Genomic DNA, 24,184 nt, shown 5'->3' with positions numbered 1-24,184 from the left:
GGCTGGCGCTGGGGCTGGAGCCGCCCGAGTGCGCTGGGGAGGGGCCGCCCGGTGCCCGCAGCCTTGCCCGGCGAGGCGCGAGTGCCGGCTACCGCCGGGCCGGAGCGGAGCGGGAGGGCAGGGGAGAGGAAGGGGGGGGGTCGGGGCCTCCCTGGCGGTTTTCCTCCCCCTCCCAGTCTCGCCCCCTTCCCGGACCCGGAGAGGTGAGAAGGGCGGCCGGGGCTTGGCAGCGAGAGGAAGGGGCGCGGGGCTGCTGGGCGGTGGCGGGGAGGGGGAGGAGAAAGCGAGGAGGAGGGCTGCCGGGGGCGGGCTCCCGCCCTCCCTCCGCGCTGTCCGCCCGCCTGCCCGCGGCGAGGGGCGCCCGGGGGGGCCGCGCGGGGCGGGGGCAGCCTGGCCCCGGCGGGAGGGGGGAGCCGGGCCCGAGCGGGGGGCGGCGGTGGGATGCGGAGCGGGGATTCGCCCTGCAGGCCGGAGCGCAGGCGCCCATGGAGGCCCCCGAGGCCTGCGGCCCGCCGCGCTGGGTGGCGCCCGCGTCCGGCCGCTGACTCGGAGCGTTCAGAGCGAAGACCTGATAAAAGTGCACTTAACACACTAGGCTTTCAGGTACTTGCCTATTCGTTTTTCCGTTGACCTACCCGATCATCGTGAGAAATGTCATTAAAAGTTTAAAGTTTTTTTTGAGACCGGTCGAACAGAGTAGAGCAGCGGCCGAGTCACCAACATAGGGAGTAGTGTTACACGAGAGAAAAGAAATGCTAAAGTTGAACATCGAAAACAGCTGTTTATATGTATTACTGGTTCCTGTTTTTTGTTACCATCATTTTGTGGCTTTAAAGCTTTGAAATCGTGCTCTTTTAGCTGTGTAAACAATGATGTGGCTTAGTGGTCCAGCTGAAGACAAGCCGTCTGTGGCTCGTAACCTGGGTGTTTTAGCAGTAACGTCTGTTTTTAGCCAGTGATGTCAGAATAATGAAAGGAGGAGTTTTTGTTTGTTGTTTTTACTTAACTTCAATATGAAGTGACATAAAATAAACTGAAATCTTGCTCTTATTTTCAAATAAAAATTATGCAGGTTTTCTTACTAGCATGAGTAGGATTAAAAATGGGAACTCATCATTATGTTGGTGTAGCTTTTATATACAGACAAACCCGTTATAACGATGGGTCCTGCTTTTAAACACATCTTACAACTTTTTTTTATTTTTCATGAGTAATTGATTAATTTTGCCTGAAACAATCTCTGATCCTTTCTCATAATGATATTTTTCCTGGAGAATTTACAAATGAGTATGTGGACTAAGATTAAAAAAAAAAAAAAAAGCTTTGTTTTTGAACTTCATAGGTGCATTCCTGATAGTGGAGATTGTGCTCCTATCTTATGCTTTTCCTTTTTTCCACTTGCTGAACAGTATTAAGGAAGACAAAACAGGACAGAACCAAAACAATAACAATAACAATCCTAATCTGAGTCAGATAGTATTTTCCTTCACCCTGCTTCACCTTCAGCTTCATGGAACCATCTCCCGAGTATGTCCTCTGATACAACAGAAAGGGCAGGTCTGCTACCAAAGCCAGCATGTTTAGTCTGTAGCAGCAAATTTCAAAACTTTGTGTTTCATAGAAATGCAGTAAGTGTTAATTTAACAATAAGAAAGAATTTGCGTGAAGATGAAATTCTTACATTAAACCGTTATGGTCAAACAGTATTTACAAACTGTCACTAACAGTGGTATTTCACAGTGATATACCTGTTCCAATTCTGTGGACTTTTCTATCATCAGTGGTTTTAAAAAAATTGTCCTTTGGTTATGCTAGCCTTCTACATTTTCATTGGTGTAAGTCAGTACCACATCATCTTTCATTATGCAATAAGAAAAATTACTTAAATGGACGTAACATGAAGAGTTCTGCAACTTTTGAGAAACCACAATGTGATTTTGCATCTCCCTTACAAAACACTTATAAGGAGAAAATTTGTCTTCTCACCTATCAATTAAATTGCCTTTTATTGTACAATCATATAAAGTAGAAGAATGCATTAATAATAAACCTAATTATCCAACATTTGTTTTCTTTCATGAGAACAAACTCATTGTTAAACTGTCATTCGAAATTGCCAATGAAGTAACTGCAGATCCGTATGTTTGTTAATTGGCTGTATAGCACTAGAAAACATAATCATATAGGAGTGATGAGGTTATGTGCTCCAGATGCACGAATGAGGTGATATTACTATTCAGACAGCTAGAAGGTTTTTGCAGGTAGTAGAAAAGATCAAGCCTCAAGGCTCAAATATTGGATGTCACATTATGCATGCAGGTGTCTTGCAGGGCTCTGTTTTCTTTCTGAAATTAGCTGTGGTCAATTTGTGTGGTTGCAAAACTACTAAAATATATATTTCTTTAAGTTTGGGGTTTGTTTGCATACCTTGGATTATTTGTGAAAGGCCTGGAAACAGTAACAAGGAAAGGTAGACACATTATCTCAGCAGGCTGGATTCTCTGAGCAGAGATCTTTGGCTGGAAAATTTTTAGTGGCCTGCAAATTTAAAAGGGTTGAGAACCACTGTAACTGTGGTGTTTGTGGCTTTTTACAGAGCTTCTTCATCTACTGAAGTATGTTTAGGGGTGATACTTGGCTTTATTTGCTGATGCAGTAAATGTTACTCTTTGGCAACAGTTTTCAGGTTAAGCACTTCATTTGGCAGAACAATTCTTCATTGCTCTTTAATGAGGACTCTGCTGCTATATCTTTCACGGAATTACAGCTAGACAAACATAAGAGTGAGAATGTGCTAAGGATATTAAAAATAAATAAAAATAAAAGTTTATTGCTTTCTTGCAGCCCAGTGTTCTTTGAAACTACATATTCAAATTTCATACTCATTTCCCCTCCTTTTTTGGAATCTTTGTCATTGTATATGTGACTTGAAGTTGTGAAAAGAACTGAGGTGACAGTTCCACAGTGGCACACTTTTATCTCCTTTCTCTCAGAAAGTTTAGGAATCACAAGACAAACAGAAAGAAGTTGTATCTGAATCTGAGGCAGTCGACTTTCAAGATTTGTTTCAACTGCTTGTTCATGTTCATTTGTTGTGTTTTTTAATCTGTCTGCAGATTTTCCTGCCTACCTCATATTTTTGGAAAGAAGACGACAAATGGAGCTCCATGATTTTATGAACACCTAGAGATCATTGTGTTGTTTTAGGTAATTATTGTACTTGCTCACTCTAACATAAATTATGCTATAAGGAACTTGATTTTAGCCCACAAAGCTATGGGCTTTTCCAAGTTCCATGTGAAATTTCATAATTTTTTTGTGTGTGTGTGTGTGTGTTATACATCTTGTGAGGACTTCTTTCTGATGAGTGTACACAAGCAGGAATTAATTTGCTTTTGTGGTCAGATCCCAGTGTTTAGAGCAGTTTTGTGTAATTTCCCCACTTCTGCTCTTTATCAAAACGTGCTTTATAGGAGATTGTCTGTATTGCTCTAAAGTTTGATTTTAATCTTTTTTTCAAAACGTGAGACACCTCTAACTTAGAATCTTTTAGTCAGCATAGGAGAAACAGGAAATATTCACACTGAATCTTTAAGAGAAAATGTTGCCTTACAGAAATGCTTACAATAAAAGCCCACCAACTGCTCAATCAAATCTCATTACTCCAATAATACTGACAGGCTTTAGCTTTCTTTCTTTTTTTAACCAGAAAGTAGTAAGACTCTTCTAAGCTGAAATCATTTTCAAAAGGAATAGCTGTGACATCTTTACAAAGCAAAGGGATAAAAGAATGTTGAAGACATGAATTCATGCAAGAATCTAGCTTTATCTGAAGTGTCTGCAAAGTAAAATACTGCTGCAAAAATAGTGATGTGGGTGAGAAAGGTGAGCCAGTTAATTTAGTGGTACTAGATTGTACTAAAATGAAAAACTTGCTGTCTTCACTGTGAGATATTTCCACTTTGGGAATGTAGATAAAGAAGCATTTGGGGAATAACAGTGTATCCATCTATTGTCTGGAATTCATACATGTTGGATACTGGTATAGAAGAGAGACTGTCCTTCTCATTGTCTGTTTTATCATCTTTCACATTACTGGGAATTTACCATATACATGAACATCTTTAACAGTAGATGCTTTGATTTGTTCTGCTGTGTAGTTTTCTGTCTATCTGATTCTTGATAAACCTTTGTCACAGCATATTGTAGTTTGGGGAACTGTAATCTTTGACTACCTAGCCTTCCAGCAGCAGGAAGTCTTGTTGCAGTTCCATATGCTGGAATAACAGGAAGTCTGTTTCCAATACCTTTAGCCTAGAGTGATTGCTGAGCATCAAATGCAAAGTCATTCGTGCCTCTCTGCTGGAACAGTTCTAGCCTAGAAGTCCATGCAACTCTCAAGACAAAATTTTCATTAAGGTGGTGAAAACATGCTTGAAAGTTATGGGTATAGTTATTACAAGGTCTTGTTTTGCCTTGGGTATGTCTACATATGGCCATCACACTTGTGAGTGAGGACATCATGAGTCTGGGAAGTTTTCAGTTTGAGTCCATTGCCATCCTCTGTCCCTTCCCAAGAATGTGATGAGCAGCCCAGACATTCACTCATTTCTTTGTATTGCTCCTTGATAAACAGCTGGGGAAATTTCAGCATTCTTATGCTAGAATAATATTTTCTTATGTATAGATTAATTATCATTTTCTATTTCAAATGTTCACTTCTAGCCTGTTGGTGCACCGAAAACAGCTAACATGGTTTTAGTTAGTATAGGGTAAATAGTAAGTATATCAGCTAAATGAAATTCATTCTTAAAGTCTATTGTACTTTGAAACATATATTAAAATAGCACTTTTGCACTCCTGTTTCTCCAGATCCCAAAGAAAATGCTCATAAGGCATTTAAGAACCTTGTTCCAAGCTTGTGATTGCCAAAGTGGTATGGACATTGGCATATAAGCGGCAGTCAAACCACTGGTACTAGCTATGGCAATCATCAATACCAACAGCAGGAGAGTATTCAGTGTTATATCGGTCTGCTGTGTTTTTTCCTTCAGTGCAGGCTCATATGGCCAAACAAGAACCTATTTCTCGCTCTGTGTTGCTGTCATCAGTATCAAAACTCTTGGTATTGCAAAGCTGAATCATGCTTTTGGTACCTGTTGCTGCAAATTTAATGCACAGACAGAGGTTAGGAGGTATCTGCTTGTGGCTTGGTGTCTTCCTCTGACTTTATTCAGGTCTGGTAAATTAAAAGCATAGGGTTGTAAAGAACACGAGAGTGAAACTGTCTCAAACACACATCAGCCTGTCTTCTTTAAAATGCCTGAAGATTCAGCTCTGACTACAATAATATTACTGTCTTTTTTATTTATCCTCTCCCATGTCTGTTTAGAAGCCTTTCCAGGACAACCTGTTAACCCAGCATCAGAAAAGATATATTATAAAACACATTATAAAGCATATGTGTCACATCAAGCAATTGGGGAAACCACTCCTTCTTGGCTGCCCTATTTTCTGGAAATTGGTAGGTTTTATTTAATTTCTGGGCATATACCTTGGCGTTACTGATTATCTTGGCACCCACTTCTTAAACATTCCTGGGGATTAATCTGGGATTAAGGCTCACTAGAGCTCCTGACTTGTCAGTGATCCACTTTAGAGGAGTAATGTCATTGGAACAAATAGCAGACAAAAATCGAAGAGGACTGACCTCCATTCTGTGTTTTTTCTTATTTTCCTGGTTCTCTCTCTTTCATTTTCCCCAGGTGAATCTATTTCATTGTTGGCATCTTCCACTATAGACGACTTCGAAATCTTTCAGAGCTTTAAAAATGACTGAAACTTTTAAGGTTCCCAGAAATGATTATGAGAACAGAACAGAGAAACTTTGTTTTCAGTATCTTGCAGCCAGCTGTCCAAAATACAGTAGCTTCACTTACCAAAATAGCAAACATCCTCCAGGGTGTCAGAATTTTTAGACTTGGCCTGTACCTTATGAACTATAGTGGCATTTTTCCAGAAGACAAATTTCTGTAAAGTTGAGAGAGGAATTGAGTTCAATTCTGTCTCTTAAGAGGGATGTTTTGGCAATTAATTACCCCTCCAAGCAACCATAAGTACTACTGATGCTGAAATCCTGATGTCTGCCATGACATCAGGATTTACATTATAGAAGAATTTCTGATCAGTAACATGGACTTTTTGAAGAATATCCATCAGATTTTCAGAATTCATGGAAAACTCTTTATAAATTTGCACGAGATCTTTTTTGTAAACAGTGAAACTCAAGATAGAGTTTTGGTTCCCTCTTCCCATATAAAATATGCCTGGATAGACTTGTCCCACTGCCTTGGCTGATACTCCTGTCAAAGTAGTCAATATACTTTTTGTTTATTTTTACTGAAAATGTGAATTTTTTTACTAACTTGCTTGAAATTTGCAGTGCTTTCCACTTAAAAAATTGCCACTGAAATAAGCATTCTACTTTTATTCTGTGAAAACTCCTATGGTCTTATATTGTGTGTTCGGTGGTTGGGGTTTTTTTTCCTGCTTGAAAGTGTGTATCAGTTGTTCTGGATGTCTTAGCTATGTTCTAAGTGCTCTGCTTAGGAAATAATTACCTTTTTAACTATAAGAAATAACATGTGTTGCAGTTCTAAAATGCCACATCTTGTGTAAGTGTTTTGCATAATTACAGCCTTTGAGCCTCTTTAAAATATCTGGAAAATGTAAGGTGTTTCTCATGGCTACAGTTTTACTGCCCTTTATTGGGGGGAGGGGGAAGGAGATGTGCTTTTGTCTAAAAATAATGAAAGCCTAAATAACTAACAGAGTTCTGTGTACAACTTCATGTTTTCAATCCCATTTCTGATAATCTTTCCTTAAATATCTCTGAATACTGAGAGCTGAATACTTCTTGTTCAGCTAGATGGACTTTTGGTCTCCCTTGATGCAGCCATTCTCACATTGGCAAGGCCAATTACACCAGTACCATTGGAAAGGACAACATTAAATTGAAAAGTGGTAACTTCAAGGAAACTAGTAGGATGCAGATAGAGCAGAAGGGGTTTAAGAATGAGACATTTCATTCATCTGAAAATTTAAAATTGCAAAGTTGAACTTTTTTTTTGCTTGTTTTGTGTTTAGCTTTTCAAAAGTTTGCAGTGCTTAATTACTATTAATACAGCATTTCAGAGAAAACAGATATTACTCTTGGATACCTCAGATACTCTCAGATTAGTACCTCAGATATTAGTCTCTCTTCTTAAAGGTGCAAATTCTAATCAGAAGTGAGATTTGGGGGCTAAAGGGGGCTGGTTATCAGGCATCCCATCCAGAACACTATAATCACAAAGCAAAGAGTGATGAAAGAAATGATCATGGTTCTGGTCTCCTAATGGCCAGCGTTTCACAAAAATGAATTAATTTTTCAAAGGCAATGTATTTTAAAAGCTGGATTTAGATGGAACAAAATGTGTTTCCTATTCTTCCTTCCACATGTTTCATACAATTTTCAGAATAAATGAAGGGTGTTGTACTATAATCTGCTTACGGTTTTGTAACACTTTAATGCTCAGTGTTACTTATCTGCAGCCACATTCTCAGTTGCAGGAACTATTAACACATCTTTTTGATTACTGGCTTTGAACAGGAAGATTTGCTTGCAGCCTGTTGTACTATAAGCTGTTTTGCTTTTTAAAAACTTCCGTTCTTTTTCTGTCACTCTTGAATCCATTTTATGTATACATTATTCATAAAAAGGAAAGAGCAATGAAGGAGAGAAACAGAGAAAGAAAACCCACATTCAAAACTTTCTTTACTCTTTTTACCATCCTGCTCTCAAAAAAATTTTTTTGAAAGTATGCTAGGTTATCATGTAATCATAGCTCTATTCAAAATAGAAATAAGGAGAGAACTACATTACCTCAAGCCTCTCTGAGATTATTTTTTAAATTCTGACATTTTTTTCTGATGGGTCTTTGGTCTCCTCTCTACTCCTTCCCTCCCTCCCCCACTATGATGTGAAGTGGTAAGAGAAAATACTGCTAATGTTCTGATATGTGCTATGCAGGCAAGATGATGAAGATAACATAACCTGTCCAGTAAAAATTCGAGTTTATTTTGGTGGAAAGAGTATCATTCATTATTTAAAAAAAAAAAAAAAAAGTGTGCACCATTCCTATACTTATTGCACCCTCTATTTCAAAGCCAACCGGACCTGTCAAAATGAAACTAAAGTATACCCCTAGAACAGTTGAAATATTTGCAGTACCTGACTAGGTAATATGGTACTTATTCATAATGTATGGGACAAGAATCAAGTCCAGAGAGGTTTGCTAACCTGAGCTGTAAAGAATGCAGATAGTAATATGACTGAGTTACCCAATTAGGGCTACATTTACATGTAGTGTGTATGCGGTGAGGAGAAGAAATGGAAGAAGGTCACAGGAAGATAGGGGTTTTTTTGTCAGTGGTTTTGGTAACTGGGTTTTTTGCAAGCAATTTTTTGTTATCAGAGTTGACATTTTATGTCATCTTTTGAAAAAATAAGCTATTAGCCTAACAGTTGCCACTTCAGATAAATAAAACATTCTACATTGATTATTCATTATATCCAGTATAAGTAAAATGTATTCTAATATGCGTTTGTCTGGTAGATATTTTAAAATATATTCTAAATAATGTGCTAAAAGCAGCTGCTTTTGAATATTTACTTAAATAAGCACTTGGTGATTGCCAGAGATGAAGTAAAAGTTTAAATCTTGCTCCTTTACATTTACATCCAAAAATATGGTGTCCCTTTCTGCATGTAATCACAAGCTTGTGCATTCAAATTATAATTAAAGCATTAAAAAAGTAGAGCATTTAATCATGTTATCATAACTTGATGAGGCTTGGCAAGCTTTTCACCAAGAATCTAGCATTTTAAGCTTGGAAATATTCTCTAAGCAAATAAAAGTAGTTAACTAAAACTAATCCATGAGCTTAAGAAAATGTGGGAAGATCAAGTGATAAGTAACAGAACTTCACTATTTTGTACGTGCCCTCATTTCTTGATAGATTTTTTTCATTAACAAATATAAATTTCAGTTGTTCTTTTGCATAAGAATTGAACTGGCTTTTTGACCAAAGAATAATCATACTTAGATTAAGTGATAATTTCAGTAAAAGTTCAAAGATTATTTTTAGAGAATTTACAAGATGAATGGATATGAGAATAGTTTTTATAAATACTGAAAGCCAGATAAAGCATTTTTATAAACTTGGGCTAATGGGGAGGATAAATGGAAATGATTGCAAACTTATAGAGCCAAATTCAGTAGTTACAGTATCTTAGTTTTGCTTTTCCCTTAAGACTTAGGCTCGGTAGATGGAGAAAAAACATTTGGTAAGCAAATAATAAAAGCCTTTTCTTAATTATGCCTTTTCCTTCTGATAGCTTAGCCAGGTGGCTTCAAGGGTTTTCTCTTTTTTGAGCGTGCTACCTTGGTAGTGGTAGTGGACCTCATTCCTCTAGGAATGCAACAATTGTTGTACTCTTATAGTTCAGATCTGTGTCCCATGTTCCCTCTGGCAGTTCATATATATATTGCCATTGTCCAGCTCTCACTCCCAGTGGAGAATAGAAAATGCTTTAGGAATTTGGTAAAAACAGGAATGAGGTAGCAGAGATGATGGGTCAATATGCTTCTTAAGATACCCGAATTTTTAACTCGGCAAGTGCTTGAATGATGTAAAATTTTAATAGGTGGTCGAGATTGCTGCCTTCTTTCTCAAGGTCATTCCAGTTGTATACAGTTGTGGAAAGATACGAGGTCATAACTGTGTTTGAAGACTGTGTCAGTCAGATACTCTGATGATTTGATTACTGTTCCACTTTGTTTCTGAGTCCTGGCTTCGGTAATATATAGCCACTCAAGCTAAAGCTGTTGTGCATACCCAAAAGCAAAAGATAAGGAGATAGATTTATGTCCTTTGCATTATCAGTCCCTCCTTAATAACTTCTGTGTCCACTAGCCAATTTCAAACAAACTGACAAAATGGAGCTGTTAATATGTTTAAGTTTGAAAATATATGGTTAGATAGAAAAGCCAAATAAGTATTTGGTTACTTACGCTACTTGATGTCTGAACTGGTCAGCCTCTCTGCTTCTGAGTCTGAATAGGCCACAGGATTTGCTTGTCCTGCCTGTCTGGCACTTAGCAGTGAGGCTTGTACATGCGGATAGTGCATAAGGAGAAATGTGAGATGAGGCATGCAGGAGAACTGGAGTGTTAGAGTAGCTTGTAGAATAAATGAAGGTGGGGAATGGGAGATTGTTTTAGTGTGAAACTGCCAAGACAGAATGGAGAATCTAAGAAATCAGTCTTCATTAGTTCTGCAACTCACGGTTCAGTTTATTTACTGACATTGAGTCAAATAAAAGTATGTTTAATGAGCATTGCTCTGATTATAATTATTTCTCTTCACTTATAATATTTATTTATAGTATAGGATTTGCTTTCTAGTCATTTAATAAAAAAGGAGGGGGTTTTCAAATCAGAGTAAGGAATTATTGGCATGAAAGTTAAGTGCCATTGCTGCTCTTCAAATATATCTTCATGTGATTCTATGAAGGATCATTGATTATGTTTAGGAATACATGGTGACTTGATACATGACTTAATTTGAGATTTAATAGAATCCAAATACAGGATATTTTGCCTTATGTGCCTCAGATGCATACTATTTTAAGCAGCATTGACTCAAAGCAGAGAACCAGTTCTGTTTTAGAGAGAAGAGGATAATGGTACTGTGATTTGCTCTGTATGTTTTTTTTCCAAAGCAATGTTTCCTTGAGCCAAATCCTGGGTAAAATCAATGGAAACCTTTAATTAACATCTCTAATTTAATCATGTTGCTTTTACGACTTCATGAAGCTTATTGTAACATGAAAAGCCTGTTGTCAAGATATTATGCTTGTAATTAAAGTAAGTATTATGAAGCATTTTGTTACTGTGTACTTATAAACATACATGTATGATCCAGTTTAAACATCTCTGGGACTATTTGATTATGAATACTGCTATCTGGTACTGATTTCTCATTTCAGTGCTTAACTTTAAATTTGAAAGTTACTGTGGTAAATGTCATTTTTTATGGAAAAATAACATTAAAGGGTAAGGTTTTGCAGTCTCCATACTAATACTTCCTAGTAACACACACCTGTCAACTACTAGTATGTCTAATTACAACAAAAGATTTTTTGGTAGAGATTGGTGTTGATTCATCATACTAGTCCTTAACTGGAATTACTGCACACTTAAATGCTCTTATTAAAAATAAAAAAAATCTTAGATTATAAATATATCTTTTTTGTAAAACATTTATTTTGAAAGGAATTGAGATAACTTGTGGCATTTCTTGCATGGTCGTTTCTTCATCTGTGTTCAATAAATTGTGTAAAGAGCAATAGTCATTGACTGAAGCTTAACTGGAGAACTGCTATTTTGCACATACTTTTAAATTAAAATAAATCATACATATTTAGAGTTGGCATAGAAAATCTCATACTGTCCTGGAGGGGGAAGAATGTGTGTTGTACAGTATCCTTTTGGTAATGTTCTAACAAAACAGTTTTAAAGTATTTCTTTAAAAAGTAAGGCATTCATTACTTCTCTTTTCATGTATTATGGTTGATAGGGTATGTTGCATTCATAATACATAAGTGCAGGTTCTTATTTAAAAAAAAAAAAAAAAAGAGGAGTCTTTCCTTGGCATGGCAGCTATCCCAGAAAAGTCAGTGTGGGGAAGGGACCTAAGGGGAATAGTTTGAGGTCCATGGGATAAGGAGATGAGGGTTAATTAGATGCTTGATTTTCCTTTTGCTACCCTACAAATGGATCAGTCAGCACTTCATTGGTCTCCATCTGCCTCTAGCTACACTGGAAAAGTGAATTCAGAGTGCTTAAGAGAATTAGTAGAATTAGAAAATGATGAAATTAAGAAGCTTTTTTCATATGAGAGATTGATCCCATTTTTTAAATGTAGTTCAACTTTTGTGAAGTAGAAATGTGCAGATTAATTGGTTTTTGAAGATTACATGTTTTAATATAGCAGTAAAATTGATTTTTTTAAAAAATTTTTTAATTGCAAGGATTTATCTGTGAGTTTTTGCTTGATATGTGTGACTTAGTGCCCAGTAGGGTTCCTAAAATGTCATAATTGCATATCTTATGTAGTTATAAGACTAATTCTTAAGACTAAATAATAGCTCTATTCATATCAATGAGAGATAGTAATGATTCTCATAAACATTCTGTCTTAAAGTGTGATGATTCTTTGTTTTAAACTTTGATCATTCATGTTGCCTTCCTCTAAGCCCTCTATTTTTAAATACTGTTCTTAAGCTACAGTGATCAATAGTACGCAAAGAATTCCAGATGAGATCACACCATTTCTTTTATATGAGTATGTCATATTTTATTATATATCATTTATCATCCCTTGGGCAGCCTAAAGTCTTATTATGTGTGTGTGTTTCTTTTTGTGAACTGAAGGTGCTATTTAAGCAGAGGTCCTTATTGAGAGATGTATAATGAGTCTCTTGATGTGTCTTTTGGTGTTAAATCGTTGATTTAGAACACCTATGTGTTGAAATAGTTTGCTTCAGTAGCTGTTGCTTTGCACAGCTTGACATTTAAATTTAGTTTAAACTTTTTGCCCACAAACCTCTATGTAGTTCTCTTGGAAGTTTGCGTATTCAAGCATGGAAAGCTATCCTGTATTACCTAACCACTTGCAAATTTACTTCTTCACTGTTCTTTTAATGTATCATAATCTGTAATTCTCCATGAGATACCTAATGCAGAACTGTGAGTTAACCTGTAGGTGATGTTACCAAACAAGCATTGATTCTGTTATTGACAATGATGGTAATATTGAGTTATTTTTCATCTATTCTTCTATGGCTTTTTGAGGAAAACTGAAGATATCATGGTGAAATAAAGCTGCTGCTGTCTTGGAAAAATGTCAAAATATCTTTTTCAGTTTACCTGCAAATTGGAATATTCATTGCACAAGCTGACTTAGGCCGTGTTTTTATTATATTGGTAATAGGAAACTATCCCCATGTTATTTTGTTTGAAGTTGCCACAGTCCTTTAAGGTGTGGTATATGACCTTTTGTTGCTTGATTAGGCAATACCATCCTAAACTAGTTCTAAATAATGGCTTACTTTTGGTAGGACCTCTTTAAATTACCGCAGAACAGTGTTTTGGTTATCATCCTTCCCTAGCAGGGAAATTTTTAGAGGAGATGATTTGTGCTGGACTGCAACTGTCTCTAGATTGATACATTTTACCCTTTTTTCATTAGAATTGTCAGTGCAGGTGTCTGGCATGTGAGTTGCTTGCCTTAATCTTTGTGTGGCTATTAGAGCCTTTTGGTACAGAAAAATGATTTTTTGATTTTTTTTTTGATTGACATGTCACAAGATTGTCCATTTGATATTATAACTGAATTTTAACTGAAAAGCACAGCTGATCTGATGGACTCAAGAGTCAAAGATTTTTGAAGGTGAATATTCAGTTTCAGGGGACTTACTGCACTGTTTAGTCAGGAATGGCTCTGATTTACAATTTTACATGTAGATGATGCAATTCTTGATAATGTTTGGTTATCACTGGGGTGGATTTAACATTAAAGAAATGTAAATGTCCTAGATCACGACTTCTATTCTCTGTGTGAGCTGCTGTGATGCCTGAGCTAAAAAATCTGGAATGGCAGTATAGTCTTTTGCTGTATATGGAATTCTTTGTCCATAAAAGCTTTTCTTTTCTTATCTGAATAAAATAAGAGCAAACCAGGCTGTTGCTCTGCATGTCTTTTGAGCTGAGTGCTCTGAAGTCAGTGTTTCTCAACATAAAGCTCACACCCCCCCAAGGGGAATGGGCAGCGCCAAGTCGCAAAAAGTTGCAATGCAGTCCCCCTAATTCGACAGCAGCTTTTTTTTCTCCAGTCAGAACAACAAGTTTAAATACATATAGTTAGTAACTGTACTTGTTTTTCCCTTCTTGTCTTGGATGAACTATACCGTGGTTGCTGCAAGGGACTTTTCACCAACATGAACCGGAAGTGTGGGGTTTTTTGTTGTTTTAACAAAAACACTTCTGCATAAGATGCGATTGCTGTTTTATAGGATCCCAGAGCATGAACATAGCTATCTTTCTGAAGTCTTAAGCTATCTCCATGATTCTTGGGCTGAAACATAGGAATAGGGAAGAAAAAAATATGGTAAAATTTTTTTTCTGATATCATAAACATAGATGCAAGGAGGATTGCACATTTGGAGTTTTGTCTATAGCAGTTTTCTTTGGACAATTATTTTAATGTTTCAAATTAATATTTTTAAGTTAAATGCCCTTTTTTATAGAAGTGTAAAATATTTGCATACCTTTTAATAGTGTAACTATGCATTTGATCAGTCAACAAAAACCTTGCAGTCCTTTAACCTTTCTTATGTTCCAGAATAGGTATCCAGGGTATGTAAACCCTGGCAGTAGTACACTACCTCATCACATCTTAATGAGTTTGTTTATGTCTAAAATGTATCTTTTTATATTTAAATGAAAAAGTGTTTTTTCAGAAGAGAAACAACTCCCTTCCAGTCAAAACAAGAACTGTATCTAATTATTCTGTTTTCATTCTTAATTGGCACTTAAAATGATCATTAATATCATCTAAGAACTAGCTGAGCTTTTGTGCCCCTAGATCTTAAATTTAAAAATGGATAATTTTTGAATTCATTTGACAGAATGATTACTTTGAAAATATTATATTTGAATTGCCCTGAAGTTGGATGGTGATAGCTTTTTAAAGCCAAAACATAGCAATGCCAGGAAAAAGTGTTACCATGAAAGGTGATGTTGAGATTCAAATCTTAAAAATACCTCTGTATCTTCAATAGATATATTTGGAAATTTAATGATTTCCTACTGAAAATTTAAGTCATAATGAATAAAAGACTTTAGATCTGCTTATTTAAAGAATAATTTTTCCATGTTTTCTAATAATGCACTTAATATATTTGCTTATTTAAAATGTATCTACCCTCAATTTATGCAATAGAAGTATCACAAGAGTAAAAACGTTGTCTAAATTTGAACTGTTATGCTGGACTGCAACCTTTCTTTTACACTTGTATGAATAAACAGACTATATGTAATATATAAGAACCCCAGTGTAGTAAAATTCTTGACTAGTAGAGAAAAAAATATTTTTTATATCTCTGTGTTAATAAACTGTTCAGAAGATCTTGAAATGAGCAATGTATAAAGCTATTATATCCTGTTCTTGGCATTAACTGTCTGCACTGCTGCAAATTTAACATACAGTATGGATTTAAATATTTTCCTTTTGTTCAGAAGGCAGAATTTGTCAAACTGTCCCCCAGAGCCAAGTATCTGTGGGAATTTATTTATTATTTTGTGGGACTATTCATATGAGAGAAGGTATGTACTTGAATGGTCAGGTGCACCATAAAAAAGGCATTCAGTTAAAGACAGTTTTCAAAACTATCTGCACAATAAGCTTAAAGAACCTTATGTTCGTAAAGGGGACAGTGTACGTGTCTTTAAAATGTTGTTGGGATTCATTATAAAATAGGAAATGGTTATTCAGCTGCAACACTGGCAAATGTCAGGGAAAATGTGCATAAGGTGTCTTTGTTCTAGTTTAGATCAGTGTACCTATTCCCTTAGTAAATGGAAAAATAATTTAGAAACCTTAATGTCTGTGTATGCTGGGTTCCACCTGACACATTTTCATTGAGGTAGACAGTACCTTCCAAATTACTTATTTTAGCATGTTTCTCAGAAAAGTGTACATGCATTGGAAAGACTTTTATTTTCTACTGGTGTGGGTATTTGGTCTGGGAACACCCACTGGCAGAAGAGACGTCAAAGATGAAGTCTGAGTGGTTCTAGTAAGCAGAGGTCCTAAATAATTCATCATTTGAAATCTGCTCAAAAGTCTGTTGACTCCCAGCAGGGGGAGCCTGACAAGATCTGCCACACTATTCAGAATAATAAAGATTGTCCAGAACAAGAAGCCCTCAATTATTTCTGAGCAATCTTTTCAATATAAACTGAAGAATTAAGCAGCACTTGTCTTGTCATTTGTAACACAAACTTTGTGTTTAAATTATATGAAACTGTGAAATATTTTAGGCTGCAGTCTGCTTAAAAATTTGCATTAGAACTGTAATATGGGAGAGTGTAGAGGAGTCAGAGTTTGTATAATTTAGAAAGATGAGAGAAAATAGAAAATACTTCTGTATTTTGAGAACTACAGTACACTTTGTTTTCTGACTGAGCCTATAGCTTTGCAACAGAAAAAGCAGTAAATAGGCTGAATTTCCCATAAGTCATGAGGAAGTGCTGGCAAATCTGCCGTTGTCTTAGTAAATTTGTACAGGGCACTTTGAATTCTAAATGATTTCGTTATACAAGAAACGGGATCTAGGTCAATCCTGAAGTATAATGGATTTACTATACCAACAGAAGTAAAAATATTTAAAACTTATTTTTCAAGGCTATAGTAAACAGGTAATTAAAATACTACAGCTGTGGTGAATGTTAATGAATACAAAACATCATTCCTTGTCCTGCCTCATCCACCTTTGTTGAACACCAGACAGCAACACAAAACATAACAAGAGGATAAATAAAAAAAAATGCCATTTTGTTACTTCTTCTTGAGTTGTGTAACTGCAAATTTTGTAAAACTATAGTACAAAGGATGATGTTTCAGTGCAGTAGTTAGGCTTTCTGAAAATTAGATAGTTAAATATGCACAAGATGAGTAGGGACTGGATTTCATATCTCTTCAGTTAAACATCCATACAATTTTTATGCTGATACATTAAATCATTATCCTTCTTAAGTATTTCCATGCATGACAGCACTTAAATGAAATCCCCAGTAAAGATGGTAACAACTCTGTATACTCACCTACTTAATCTTCTCACTTCCCAAATATCCTTAAGTGTTTTCTGGACATGCTTCAAAGGCCATCCTATATAGTTTTTGGTAGACCAGGAAGCTAGGAAGATGCAAATTCTGAAGTGTAGAATCTCTTTGCAGAGAGCAACTGACTGAGATACCATTTCTCTATAAATGATCTTTGACAGCATATATGAGAAGCACTTCCATAAGTAACTATGTCCTGAGCAATGGCAGGTGAGCTTTTCCAGTTAAAGCTTGCCTTTTCAGCATTTTAGTTCCTAAGAAAATAGCATGATTTATTCATGACATGAAACTGAGCAGTTGCTTTTTGAGTGGTAAAGTTCAGCTCTATTTAAATTTTCATATGGACTCTTCACATAGCCCATTCTAAGCAATATTACCATACCTTAATTACAAGATCACAGAAGCATGGTTTGTAGTTTGTAACATTCACATGAGAGATAGTAACTTTCACTTTTGATGGAACCTGTAGGTAGAAATGAGGCACTTTTTATGAAAGTTACTGCATTTCTATCCTAGAGAGTTGAACAGACTAACTGAACTGTGGAAGGCTGAAAATGTAGATCTGGTTCTCAAGGGCTGATAAAATCCAGTGTCTCCTTGTTGTTCTTCTAACATCATTGCTACTATTTCCATTTGATTGGAATGAATCTCAGCAATTTAGACCTCACTAGCTTCATATGTCATAGAGGAAATAGACTATTTTTAATAGGAAATATAAGTTGGTTGTTGTGTATTTTGTCCTTTTGACTTTCTTTTCCTCATTCAGGTAAAGACTTTTGCTGGGTGTTCAAATGCATCTATTACATCTAATTCTAATTACATAAACCACATATCTAGAGGGAATTCTGACTCAAAAATATACAGCTTTTTCCACATTGTTCCATCACAATGTCTTTAACTTGATCTGGAACAGCTGATTCCAGTTTATGAAAAAGAAGCAAAGGTCTTTTGTTGCCCATTTTTTAGGGGATGTCTTTGGATAGTGACCAGTTAGCTTTTGTTGCTTATGATTTTAGTGATGTATAAATGAATGGAAACCACTAGCTCATTTCAGATAGACTATTAAGCAACCACTGTTAGAAATTTTCAGTTACTGCAGACCTAGATTTGAATCAAAGCACATCAAGATGAAAGACTGTATAACCCATTACTAGTCCCTTGAGCCTGCCAGGCTTTTTTTTTTTTTTTTTAATGCATGTCCTGTTAATGGAAAAAATAATTTCCAGTTCAGTTTCCCCTCAGTACAATCAGTGATCTTTGGATTGGTTTCAGTCTTCTCTGTAGATTATTCTCTAGCAGTGCAGAAAGAATTTCATTTGCTTTTTGTGTAATTTGTTTTCCCCTGTGTAAAGCAAGAGTTAACAGAATAAGAAGCAGAGATTCTGAGATGCTGTACAGGAATTACGTTCTCTGTCATTTGTGGTTTAAGAAAAGGGGGTGGTATTCAGCTCTTGAAAGGGCTTTAATGAATACTGTTTGGTGCTTTTAAAAGCTAATGGTCAGAGGAGAGCAATAGAAACAGCCTTGGACCCTTTTAGGGTAAACTGATTAGCATTTTTCCTGATTGAGGTGATTGTTTTTTATCTCAAGATTTTTCATCATCCTTTGCCTTTTGTTTTTATTCAAATGACAGCGGTAAAGAAGCCTTTTTTATGTGAATGCAATCTCCCCCTCCCCCCCCTTTTCCCATAGAAAATCTGCTTGCCACAGACGGGGAGAGCATGTGTTTTTCTTGTCTTGGTTGGGTGCACAAATCTTCTTTTATGTGCGCTGCTTCTTACCTTGTTGCCTAGACGATCGCTTGCTTTCACTAAGGATGTCTGGTTCTCGTAAAGAGTTTGACGTGAAGCAGATTTTAAAAATCAGATGGAGGTGGTTTGGTCATCAGGCGTCAGCTCCCATTTCTGCAATTGATAACCAGGGAGACTTCTGGAACAGAGGACACAATGTAACAACTGGTGGCACAAAGTTTGTAGATTCAGGTAACCTACCTTTAACATCAGTTGGTTACAGAAGGTCCAGCCAACAGGATTTCCAGAATTCACCTCCTTGGCCAATGGCATCCACCTCAGAAGTCCCTACATTTGAATTCTCAACAGAAGATTGTGGAGGTGCACGTTGGTTTGACAAACAAGAAACAGATGATAGAGCAAGTGAAGAAGAAAATGAATCAGACAGCAGTTCGTGCAGGTTAACTATTACTTTTCTGTTTAAAGAACTGTGTTTTCATATTTACAGATACCATCCATGTATAAGGAATCCTTTATTCTAGATTAAAATGTTTCAGAAATCTAGCAATTGCTGTGCATCAGAAATATAAAAACATTGATTATCAAAGTTCTGTATGTTTACTAGGACCTCTTCAAAAGATAACTTTATTTTGTCAGTGTGGATAACCTATGACAATTGTTTTTAAAAGCTAAATGAAAATGATGCTCTTTATCTGCATATGTGTATGTGCATGCACTCACTTGTTTTAAATGGTATACCAAGCACATGCTGCTGTGAACAAGATAATATTCATTACATTATAATGTTACGGGATGTTTTTAAAATTATTTTGAAATGATACTGATTGTCTAGTTATGCTGAGAATTAGTTCCATGCAAATTAGGAGAAAATAAAAAAATGTAAGTGTCTTTGACTCTTATTTCTGATGTTTCAAAGTGGTTTTTACAGATGAGGGAGATGAAAATGGTTTAAAAAAAATATTAAGGCTATAAATCTTTTTTTGCCTGTGCATATGCAACTTCAAGGAAAAAAAAAATTCATCTGCAAAAAGTGAAACACTGTCAACCAGTTTGTGCTGTAAACTAGTATCAAAAGATTGCTTTAAAATGATTGCAATTTTCCTTTCAAGTGTGTTAAACTGTACACCTAGATTAAAAATAAGAAATGGATTTATTGCATCTATAGAGATGTTTTGGTGTTCTTCTCTTACATTGCTAAAGATTAAACTATAAAATTTGTTTTCAAGTGAAAGGTGTTTACCAGTTGTTGGAAAATTAGGCAAATTAATCATCTTTCTTGTTAAATACCTGTTTTTCACTTAGCTCCTTTTACTGCATAAGTCAGCCATCCTTCACTGAAAGTGTTTTTTCCTCCTTTTTATAGTGTATGTAGTGCATATTAGTTAACTTACTATTTCAAATTTTTATATTTGTTTTCTAGCTTTTCAGATAATTTTGCAATGATATGACATTTCAGAAAGTATGACTCTATTTAAAAGGATACACTGTTTATTAATAAAGCCTATTAGGGACAGATCAATCTAGTTAGAACAGTTTTAGTGTTTTGCATTCCCTAGGAGAAAAATTCATTTGGTGCAAGGGCAAAGCAGTCAAGAATGAAAGCACTAGCTGTTTATGGTTTGTATAACCTTTTAAGATTTGAGAAAAGAAAGGAGAGTAAAAATTCTTAGGAGTCAGCATGGTATATTTGCTTTTATCACTGTATTGCAGAAGTATTAGAATTATAGGGAAAGGCAACCTGCATACTGACTGTATTGCAGAAGTATTAGAGTTATAGGGAAAGGCAACCTGCATACTGATACTTCATAACAGCGGTCTTAGCATGCTACAACAAATATACTGCTATAAATAACATATATCAGCAGAGCTCCTATTTTAAGTGATTTTTAGGTATTTCTTTTAAATAGCTGTGCCACTCACTGGGTGTTATATATGATAATAGGTACCACATCACCTTCCATTTCAGAAATATCTATTTGTGCTGCAAAATTTTTATGTACATAATTACCCCAATAGGATGTCCTCATTATAGGAAGGCAATCAATGTAGAAAAAAATGTAATTCTAAGAGATTGATGTGTAGCTTCAAAATACTACGAATTTGTTTTTAACTGTAGGAGAACAACTTACATATGACAAAACTAATTTGTTACTTAATATGGAAGTGAAGTACTTCAAATACATATTTAGGGTGTGTGGGAAGTCTGTATAGCACTGGTATTTTATTTGTGAGTTTTTTTGGAGGGAGGGAGTTGTGTACTACAGGAAATGCACATAGGATTTGAACTTCTATTTACTAAATTTGAAGTATCTTTTTAATTACGTGTTTAATCAAGTATAGCATCCAGAGTTATTTGTAACTTCTATTTGTAACTCTTGCTAGTGTTTTAATTTCATTCTTCAAAATAAACATTTTTAGATAAATTTTGGTTCAGTATCTGTACAAGTTAACATATAACTAATGGTAACATAAGAACTTGCTTTGTTTGTTAGCTGGTTTTTTTTTCATCTAGGGAAGGTTGTACTTAAACCATGCCTTGTCTACTTCCTTTATCAAGACTTTATAACCTATATAAGTCTATCCTACAGCTGGAATTTTTCTAATGTTCAGAACTGGATTGAATGGTCAGTTTTTTCTGTTTATTATTCTAAAATATAGTTTATCTGTTGACTTGAGTAACAAAAAACAAACAAACATAAAAACCACCCAACCCCATGGCCTATGTTGTTCTCAGAGGGTCTCTTTCCCATATGAGTACCCTGTGTTTCCTTCATTAGAAATAAGTTGTGTATATGAAGGGTGGGGGTTTGTGTGTGTGTGTTTTTTGTTTTGTTTTTTAAGTTAAACTTCACATAGAAGGCATGGAATTATCTTGCTTCTTTAGCCTCTGTGTGTACTGCCCGGATACAAGCCCTAACAGCATGGGCTGTAGCACACAAGCTTCAGTGACAGAAGCAGCTGCACTGTTTTGTGTGCATCAGTCTTCTGCTTTGCCATGTCGTATGGCATAGAAAGAAGAGGCTGTAGACCAGGTCTCTTGTTATGAAAGCTTTAAATCATTATGTGATTCATTTAGAAGGGAGACAATGTAGCATTTCTTTTGTTACTGCAGGGTGCTATGGCAGAAGGGGTAAGCAAATTCCAAGTTTAGTTCCAAACCTATGTCAAATGACAATTTTCCCAGGTGCAAGCTGGGAAAAAAAAAAAATCACTGCTGTAGGGCACTCCTAATACGTGAAGTGTTGTATCTGGTTCATTTCTCCCAGACATGCATTAAAGTATTGGAATTACTTTACTATAGATATAACTACAGAAATATATTTGTATTCAAATATAATATTAAAATGTATATTTGAACATGAAATGCAAGCAGTATTTTAGAATTCTTCAGTTGTGTCCTAACCTTGAACAGTTTAATAAGATGTTTGCAACTGATGTTAAGACAAGGTCTGAATTCACAGAGCAATAACTGCTCTGCATTAATGTTCTGTATGAACAGTCTTGGAGTTACTACATTGTAAATTCCTAAGTCTGTCCCCTTAGCAATTTCCATCTACAAAAACCCTTGGTACATTGTAATGTCTTTTCTCCCACCTCAGTCATACTGACCTTTGATATTTTTGTATTTTTGTTTGCTTTTTTTTGTGTGTGATTGTTGCATGCCCTATCCAGATTAAAGCTATCTCAAGTATATTGTATTATTACACTTGCCTCATACTGAAATGTAGATGTAACATGAGGTAATCAACGTAGTTACATTTTCCAGACAGAACATATGTTACAGGGGATATTTGTGTGCACACAAATTTATTGTAGTAAATCTAGGAGACCTCTTAGAGGTAAGACAGAAAACATCTATGCTGTAATCAAAGGTCTAGCTGCAGTGAAACATGCCTACATTATTTCTTACCAAAATTAAAAACTAGTAAAGATGCAAGTAGTATTTTCTTAGCAGTTTTTGTGTACGCGTCTCTGGGCTTTGATAGGTAACGCTGAAGTCTGTGCTTCAACTTCTTATGGCTTCTGTTGGTTAGATTTAAATTAATGCAGATATATTTGTGTTTGCTGCAAATGCACCTTTTGACTGCAAGATAGCCAAAACTATAGTTTTATGTCTTTCGCTATAATTCTTTTCTTTAGCATAGAGTAAATCCCTAGTCCTCAAGTTCCTTCACTCCCTCCACAGTCACCTTTGTCCTCCTTTTACTGATTTTTCTGATCATAAATTCTAATACTCTGTGGATTTTAGCAACCTTTGTCATTACCATGTATGACATCTTCCTTTTACTTATGCTTTTCCCAACCTTTGGAATACTCTGCTGGGTTTTTTTGTTTGTTTGTTTTTTTAACTCTTGTTTGCTTTTTCCAGGAATCCTTCCAGCATCCTTCTTTTCAACAAACTCCATTCTCTGCAGCTTGGATTCTTATATTCCTAACTTTATATGGAGTCAAATATTCACTTTTTCAAAGTGTTATATAAAATCATAGAAGCTGGTATAAAAGCTGTGGTATTATTATCCTAGTGTTCTGGTCTTCATATACAATAAAATGTCAGCTAGCTTAGAGACAGTAGTGTAAACAACCAAATTGTTGACAAATTATTTTTAACATTATTTTGAAATGCTGTACATAAAAACTTCAGTGCAGAAAGCCATCATAATGCAGCAGTAAATTAGCAAAATTAAAATTTCTTTAGAAGTACAAAAGATGTATCTTAATATATATGCTGACTTGTCCTAAGGTTAGACAGGCCCCATCTTTTATAATGTGTATGACCTATACAATGGCTAACCTAACCTGAAGATGACTTCAAGTTGTAACAGAGCTTCTAATAATAATATTTTGAAAAAGTGCCTTGAGTGCATGGGTTCATGATAAAGAATAGCAAATCTATTGTCTCAGAGTAAGCAGTTAGCCCATCTTTTGGCAATGTTATCCTCCTAGTTAGGATGTCCATCTACTGGAGATTTGTCTGTTCTAATAATAAGATAAATGCTTAACTGTGTTTTGAACAGTAGTGAAACTCATGGCTCATTGATAATGCATTGCAGTAAGTTCCATGCACTTTATTTATGATTTCAGAGTTCTGCTTTATTAGTCAAACACAGTCTTTTGATTTTTGAGTGTATTATTGCTTTTGCATGATAAGAATGTAAATGGCATCTAAGTTATAGACACTGATATAATATTCATTGTTTCTCTTCCTTCTATTGTTTCTTCTAAACTAGAGTCAGTCACACATACTCAGTTTCCTGCACATACTTTTTTTTTTTTTTTTTGCCTTAATCATTTTTACTGCTTGTCTCTAAACCTCTTATTTTTTGCAAACCTTCTTTGGAGATGTGTAAACAAAAGTAACTCATTTTTACTATTTGCTTCTTTGAAACCTCATGATACTTGCGTTTTTACTGTCTATACATTTTG

At 35.7% G+C, this 24,184-nt stretch overlaps 1 protein-coding gene across 6 annotated transcripts in view; it reads left to right on the top strand.

The window, feature by feature from the left end:
* The window catches only part of KLHL5 (kelch like family member 5), a 62,617-nt gene continuing 38,433 nt past the window's right edge, over nt 1–24,184 (top strand). For 2 of the 6 annotated variants that reach the window (XM_013949516.2, XM_067298132.1), the window contains exons 1-2: nt 467–603; nt 3,117–3,207. Coding sequence is in view for 1 of the 6 variants with exons in the window: in XM_013949517.2 (XP_013804971.1) it covers nt 18,826–19,199 (374 nt within the window). In the remaining 5 variants the exon portion in view is untranslated. Of the gene's footprint in view, nt 204–466; nt 604–3,116; nt 3,208–5,392; nt 5,525–18,706; nt 19,200–24,184 lie in introns of those variants that run through there. The other 4 variants (XM_067298134.1, XM_067298133.1, XM_013949515.2 and 1 more) reach the window with 4 other exon arrangements.

This window comes from Apteryx mantelli, chromosome 5 (assembly GCF_036417845.1).
Source record: "Apteryx mantelli isolate bAptMan1 chromosome 5, bAptMan1.hap1, whole genome shotgun sequence".
NCBI classification, from domain to species: Eukaryota; Metazoa; Chordata; class Aves; order Apterygiformes; family Apterygidae; genus Apteryx; species Apteryx mantelli.
The sequence above is the reverse complement of the archived record's forward strand: the minus strand, read 5'-3'. Positions and strand labels throughout refer to the sequence as shown.